This window comes from Oncorhynchus nerka, linkage group LG13, assembly GCF_034236695.1.
Source record: "Oncorhynchus nerka isolate Pitt River linkage group LG13, Oner_Uvic_2.0, whole genome shotgun sequence".
Taxonomy (NCBI): domain Eukaryota; kingdom Metazoa; phylum Chordata; class Actinopteri; order Salmoniformes; family Salmonidae; genus Oncorhynchus; species Oncorhynchus nerka.
This window is the reverse complement of record NC_088408.1, coordinates 77215862-77223632: the sequence shown is the minus strand read 5'-3', so window position 1 is coordinate 77223632 and position 7771 is coordinate 77215862. Positions and strand designations below refer to the sequence as shown.

General features: G+C 44.7%; 1 protein-coding gene across 1 annotated transcript in view; it reads left to right on the top strand.

The window, feature by feature from the left end:
• The first annotated feature begins 235 nt into the window (after nucleotides 1-235).
• Nucleotides 236-7771, top strand: part of LOC115140198 (histone-lysine N-methyltransferase NSD3-like) — a 28166-nt gene continuing 20630 nt past the window's right edge. Inside the window, 7 exon segments of the mRNA XM_029678388.2 lie at nucleotides 236-542; nucleotides 2564-3139; nucleotides 3142-3173; nucleotides 3176-3658; nucleotides 3896-4055; nucleotides 4620-4774; nucleotides 7098-7721. Coding sequence (XP_029534248.2) covers nucleotides 2608-3139; nucleotides 3142-3173; nucleotides 3176-3658; nucleotides 3896-4055; nucleotides 4620-4774; nucleotides 7098-7721 — 1986 coding nt within the window. The 5' untranslated portion in view covers nucleotides 236-542; nucleotides 2564-2607.

Genomic DNA, 7771 nt, shown 5'->3' with positions numbered 1-7771 from the left:
GGCCCATTTTTTTTCTGTTTACATAGCTTATACCAACCCTATCCAGACCTAATTTATGCACACAACATTTTTGGTGTATTTTATTTTTCATTGTTTTCTTTATAGGGCTACATGTATTTTTATTCTGCTGCTGAGATGTTCTCTAAACGATTAGAACTACACATCCCGGTTTGCGCCTGGTTGTGTGACCCCCGCCAATCGGGAGCTTGTGATTTGGCGCTGAGCGAGACAGACAAGGCCCAAAGCAGGGTGCTTTTGTTACAGCTGAAGGAAGAGGGAGCCAGTAAAATGAAAATACATAAGGGGGCGAGATCATTCCCACCAAGATTCCGCAAAATACTAGGCCTTAGGTTCTACAGCAAATAGACAAGACATGGGGACCGAGCAGTGACCGTAAATTGCCCCTATTAATGAATTGCGTTAGAAACGGAGAGGCCTGCATTCTAATATTTTCCCAAGATTTTTTATTTTATCCCTTTTTGTAATTTGCACAAGGAAGCGCAGATATCTGGTGTATGTGTTTAGAATGGGACACGCTGAAGGTATTGACATTTTATTTTAATACATCTCGCGACTCTCACAGCATCTTTCGTTTTCCGTTCTCCTAATCTTTATCATTGATAAACAGCTTGCTGACATCCTAACTGTGCATTTAGCAAAGGTTTTCGCCGTGTGGATTTAGGTTTATATTTCAACATTTTCTTCAAACGAATGATGGAGGTGTTATCACGATAGACAATTTGATTTAAAGGGGCAAAGGCAGCCATATTGGCAACAATGTATAGCTTCCTTTGCCATCTTGTTTCTAGTCTTCCGCATCGTATTGAAATGTCACACAAGAGTAAACATTGCGGACGTGTCAGAATGCAAGAACATCGTCTCGTCTTTAGATACGTGTTTTTATATTGACACGATATTTCATTTGCCAGTGTTCATGAGAGCTAACTACGCTAGCTAGATAAAAACATCGCAGCAGAACAGTGCACAGCACGGCTGCTAATGATGTAGTTCCATCACTCAGTACAATGTAACAATATTTCAGTCTGTGCGCGTCGTTTTCTTCAATAAAGTGACCCCAGTGTTACAGTGTATCAACTCGTGTATACAAAGCTGGACTGCGTTATCTACATTACTTTATATTCTCATCCAGCAGTAGTAGCTGTGATACATATTAATGAGAATGAATTTCCCCTTATATCACCTTGTGAATGGCAATAAAGGCTGCTTAATCTCAATCAAATCAAGGTTTAGTCTACACCAAAAAAAAGGACACATTGATTCAAGGTTATTTTGTGCATGTAACAACGTTATGACACTTTATTTAACTGTTCAATTTCGGAGTCAATGTATTATTACCGTAATTATCACTGTATTATCCCTGTACTTCTGTCTCACCCAGGGCATGGGAGCTTGGCCATCTAGGCTATGCTTTCAAATCTAGAGCCGTTTGACTGAGTGAAATGTGTAGGGCCTGCATACACATTAATAGTACATTGCATTTATTCATGATGGTTTGAGATCAAACAATATGATTTTTTTAGAAGTGAAATTAAGGATTTCTCATATTTTGGCAGAGGCTAAAACAAAGGCATTTATTAGGTACACACAGTCTATTTATACTCCTTGAACTGACCAGGAAAAACTGGCCTAAACTGTATGCTATCACTCTGACTGTATAGGCAATCATAAGAGGGTTTTTCCTGATCAGGTCACAAGGTCAGAAAAACTACCATAACTACAACAGCGGTTAACTTAAATAACCACAACATTGCCTACTACCGTGCAATCATTATGAGTCGTTCAGAACTGCTAATTGTGCCTGTGCTGTTTGAGTGATGAGTTGCATTCTTTGGCACTCAAAGGTTGGCTCTGATGTCTCCACTACTGGCAGGGATCTCTCATATTATACAGAAATTACACAAAGTTACTGTGGCCCCTGAGACTATGGCAGCCTAGCTCATTCAGACAGTGTTCCCCAAAACTTATATCTCATAGCGTGATGGTCTTGATCTACACTTTTATTATTTTGGTAATCTATCTGTACGTGAACATTTACCAGTTGAGTATCAGGACACTAATAGTGTTTAAGATTAGGACACTAATAACAACTTTATAACATTAACGTTAATTAGAGATGGCCCACCTTTAAAATGATGGGGGAAATCAAAGCGTTCAGCAGACATATTTTTGTTCATTCAGTGCACACTGTGCAGGGAACTCTTAGGTCTTATTATGGGAAAGAGATTTCAAACATGAAAACATTTAGATCAGTTATATTATTCGATGCATCAAGAGAATATCGCACCAGTTCTCATTAGAACAGTCTGTGCCTTTCCTTACCAGTAGGATTAGATTAGATATATAGACAGTTCTGTTATCTCTTTATACTGTAAGTCACATTATTTCTCTACCTGGGATGATTGATAAACATTTCTTACCCTTGATTAAAAAAGATAGATGCACAGTAGTAGATCTGATTGTTCTTTCAGTCACATCCTTTCTAACATCATATTAACCCATATCAATATATCAAGCCCTCTCCTATGTGTCTGTCCTCTTCCAGGTCCAGCCAGAGAACAGGACAGTTAAGGATGCAGGAGCACAACAATGGATTTCTCCTTTTCTTTCATGCAAGGGATCATGGGAAATACAATTCAGCAACCCCCTCAGCTCATTGACTCAGCCAACATCCGTCAGGAGGGCGCCTACGACACCGGTAGCGATGAGGGCGGAGGCCCCTCCTACGACACTGCCCTGGAAGCAGAGTTCTCCTACCCGCCCTCGGCTTCCGAGGACATGCCCCCAGTCTCCAACGGTTACCCTCCTGGGTTGGGGCTGTACGAGCCCCAGGCCAAGTTCTCCATGTACCCCCAGTTTCCCAACGGCTCGGCCAACGGCTATGGGGCCATCCGGGGCTACGGAGAGCACTGCCTCATGCCTGGGGAAGGAACGGTCCTGAGGGCCCCTGTCCTCCAAGAGAGACCCTGCTCCCCTCTGTCTCCTCCTCCACCTTCACACCACCCACACCCCCACCTCCACCTCCATCACCCTCATTACCACCATCCTCATCACTACCACCCTCAACCTCACCCACATCCCTACACTCACAGCCCTCTGCCCCTGCCCTCCCAACACCACCTCCCCCACCACCTCACCTCATGTCCCACGTTCTCCCCCTCCTCCCCCGTTACTCTTGCCCTCCACCAGCCCTCCCCCTCCCTGCTGGACAGCACCTCCTCCTCACACCCCCTCACACCCCCCTGCTCCCTCCAGCGGGATCCTGAAGAAGACCAGCTCTCCAGAGATCAAACTGAAGATCATAAAGACGTACCAGAACGGGAGAGAGCTGTTTGAGTCTGCACTGTGTGGAGACCTGCTGCAGGAGTCCCAGGCCAGCGAGGACTCCCAGACCCACAGCAGACACGAGATGAAGAAGGAGTATAGGAAAAATACAGTCAGGCTGCTGGAGCAAGAAGAAGGGCAGGAGCAAGACCAGGAGCAGGAACAGGGGGAAACTATAGGGCAGGCCAGGGACATCCAGACCCAGCCCCAGACCCACACCGAGGCCCAGACCCCCAGCCAGCCACGGGAGCTGCCTGTGGGGCAGACTGAGGAGCCACAGAAGACCCCCATCAAAGCAGAGCCCAAGGCACCTAAGGCAAGTGTTGGTTTGCGCCTTCTCTGTTGGTTGAGGTCATCCAGTGCGATTAATTCACTATTCAGTACTCGAAGAGTAACTGTTTCAGCAGTTTCAGACATCTGAAAATAAGGGATTAGTGGACGATTGCATACACCCATCTGATTCTTTTAAATCTACAGAAAGTGTCTTGGAGGTAGGGCATGACTGCCTGTTGTTAATTGAGTGTATGTGTTTTCCCTCCCTCCTGTACTGTAGGTCCAGAAGCAGTACCCTACAGTGATAACAGGTACAGGTTGCTATAAGAACCACGAGGTGGGGGACCTGGTGTGGGCCAAAGTGGGTACCTACCCCTGGTGGCCCTGCATGGTCTCCTGTGACCCCCAGATGAACGTCCACACACGCATCAACACCCGAGGTGAACAAACACACACACACACACACACACACACACTGCTGTCATGGAGCATGTCATGGAGCATAAAATGTGTATACATTCTTTTCCAAATCAAAATAAAATCAAATTTAATTTGTCTCAAGCGCCAAATACAACAGTGAAATGCTTACTTACAAGCCCTGAACCAACAATGGAGTTTTAAGAAAAATGCGTGTTAAGTAAAAAAATAGATAAGTAAAAGTAACATAATTAAAGAGCAGCAGTAAAATTACTATAGCGAGGCTATATACCTGGGGTACCGGTAAAGAGTCAATATGCAGGGGCACTGGTTAGTCGAGGTAATATGTGCATGTAGGTAGAGTTAAAGTGACTATGCATAGATAATAACAGAGAATAGCAGCAGCGTAAAGGCGCGGGGGGCAATGCAAATAGTCTGGGTAGCCATTTGATTAGCTGTTCAGGAGTCTTATGGCTTGGGGATAGAAGCTGTTGGACCTAGACTTGGCACTCCAGTACAGCACTTATAGACATAACTGTTTAAAAGCCTCTAACTGCTGTCTGGCTGTGTCCCTCCTGGCCCTCCAGGTCACAGAGAGTACCATGTGCAGTTCTTTGGCAGTGTGGCAGAGCGGGCCTGGGTCCATGAGAAGAGAGTGGTCATGTACCAGGGAGAACACCAGTTTGATGAGCTGCAGGCTGAGACTCTACGCAAGACCACCAAGACAGCAGAGAGACACAAGGTAGAGACACAGCACTGCATGGCCTGACAGTATACCCTCCTCACACTCTGGACACTGGTTTAAAGAGTAACTTTAATGAAGAAGGGGAAAAAAATTATGTTTTAGAATTAGTTATTGTTAAACATGTCAATTCTGGTCATCATTTTGACAGTAATATATTTTGGTCTTTTAGTAGTAAATCTAGCTCTTTTTGCTCCTAGCGGTCCAACTCTACCATTGAAATCTTGATGTAGAGGCACTTGAGAAGGTGCCTCTCTTCAGGGATCATCAACTAGATTCAACTGTGGGCCGATCTTTTCTTGAGCGGATAAAACATAATCATTTCAAACCTTGCTTGCATTTGTATAAGATCACATATATCTCTATGTGTGGGAATACTTTGGAACAGATTTCCAAAATAAAATCACTTGGAGCTGATTTGCTGGTGTTTTTACAGTATTTTGTGCCCAGCAATAAAAATAAATAAATAAATATATTTCTTATAAATATGTATCTTTTTAGTTTTTGCTAAACAAACTTGCCAGTTGGGGAACCCTGCTCTATGTCATCTCAAGAGAGGGGTTCAGAATAAAATCCACTCCCTTCTAGATGTGCTGGGTGGTACCTACTCAAGGCTCATTATAATAGCAGGTGACAGGACATTATTTGGCAATGGTTTTGTTAAGTGGAGTGTGTCAATCAATATACAGCGCATTTGGAAAGGATTCAGACCCCTTGACTTTTTCCACATTTTGTTACGTTACAGCCTTATTCTAACATGGGCTAAATAAATGTGTTTCCTCATCAATCTACACAAAATACCCCAAAGCTATATCCCAACAGGTTTTTCGAAATGTTTGTAAATGTATTAAAATTAAAATCAGTACCTATGTACACAAGTATTCAGACCCTTTGCATCCTGTTTCCATTGATCATCCTTGAGATATTTCTACAACTTGATTGGAGTCCACCTGTGGTAAATTCAATTGATTGGACATGATTTGGAAAGGCACACACCTGTCTATATAAGGTCCCACGGTTGACAGTGCATGTCAGAGCAAAAACTAAGCCATGAGGTCGAAGAAATGGTCCGTAGTGCTCCGACACAAATCTGTGGAAGGTTCAAGTTTAAAAAATCTGCAGCCTTGAAGGTCCCCAAGAACACAGTGGCCTCCATCATTCTTATATGGAAGAAGTTTGGAACCACCAAGACTCTTGGACAGCCGGCCAAACTGAGCAATCAGGAGAATGGCATTGGTCAGGGAGGTGACCAAGAACCCGATGGTTACTTTGACAGAGCTCCAGAGTTCCTCTGTGGAGATGAGAGAACTGGGAGACTAGTCAGGATCGAAGGAAAGATGAAGTACAGAGAGATCCTTGATGAAAATCTTCTCAAGATCACTTAGGACCTCAGACTGGGGCAAAGGTTCACCTTCCAACAGGTCAAGACCCTAAGCACACAGCCAAGACAACACAAGAGTGGCTTCGGGACAAGTCTCTGAATGTTCTTGAGTGGCCCAGCCAGAACGCGGACTTGTACCCAATCGAACATCTCTGGAGTGACCCTAGAAGAAGACTCAAGGCGGTAATCGCTGCCAAAGGTGCTTCAACAAAGTAAAGGGTAAAGGGTCTGAATACTTATGTAAATGTGATATTTCAGTTTATTATTTTTTTAGAAATTTGCTAACATTGAATAAAACCTGTTTTTGCTTTGTCATTATCGGTTGTGTGTAGATTGATAAGGTGAAAAAACAATTTAATCCATTTTAGAATAAGGCTGTAACAACAAAATTTGGAAATAGGGTCTGAATACTTTCCGCAAGGCACATTTCCACATATGACCAAATTCAATGTTTTTGCTTACCGTTTAATAAACAAAAATACATAATTTATCAAGATCGGTGTGGAAGAACTTGCCTGGCCTGCACAGAGCTCTGACCTCAACATCATCGAGCACCTTTGGGATGAATTGGAACACCGACTGTGAGACAGGCCTAATCGTCCAACATCAGTGCCTGACCTCACTTAAGCTCTTGTAACTGAATGGAAGAAAGTCCCCGCAGCAATGTTCCAACATCTAGTGGAAAGCCTTCAGAAGAGTGGAGGCTGTTATAGCAGAAAAGGGGGGGACCAACTCCATATTAAGGCCCATGATTTTGGAATGAGATGTTCGACAGGCAGGTGTCCACATTCTTTTGGAAATGTAATGTAAGAAGAGTCTACTTTTAATCATTCTGATATGTAGTTTTTTTTTCCTACTAAACTTAGTTGAATGCACTGACTGGATAAGAGCATCTTCCAAATGATTGCAATGTAATGTAAATTGTGTATGTGTGTGTGTCAGCTGATGAAGCCCTTCCCCCAGAGAGAGCGTGCTCAGTGGGAGGTGGGCGTCGGCCATGCAGAGGACGCCTTCCTGATGACGCAGCAGGAACGCATCGACAACTATACCTTCATCTATGTCGACCCAGACCCCAACGCACCCCCGCCCACCAAGAAGACTCCTGTCAGGGCTGCCAGCCGCACCCAAAGCTCCTCCAGCTCAACCAGTAAGAAAGAAGAAGGAGCAGTGACATCACCAGACCGGGTGGAGCCAGCCAGAAGACAGCCTCGTAGGCAGTGTAGTGTTCCTAATGCAGACAACCCAGCCGACCTCAAAATCCCGGAGGGAGAAAAGGACCAGAGCGGGGACCCTGGACAGCCCATCCCCCCAGCCCGGAAGACCCAGTCTGAAGCAGGGGGAACCCAGGAGTCCTGTGCCCCGGTACGGGCCTGGAAGACAGCTGCTGCCAGGAAGCTGCTGCCTCTCTCCATCACAATGAAGAAACTGAATGTAAAGATCACCAAGTGTGACCAAATGTGGCCTCTGCTACAGAGGAAGTCCCTGCCCTCACCACAGAGGGAGAGAGAGGTGGAGAGGGAGGAGGGAGAGGGCCGGCAGGCCGACCTGGGATCTTTTTCACCAGAGGTGGGTGCTCTCTATTTGTCTAGACATCCTAGTTGACAATGGTGTTAAAA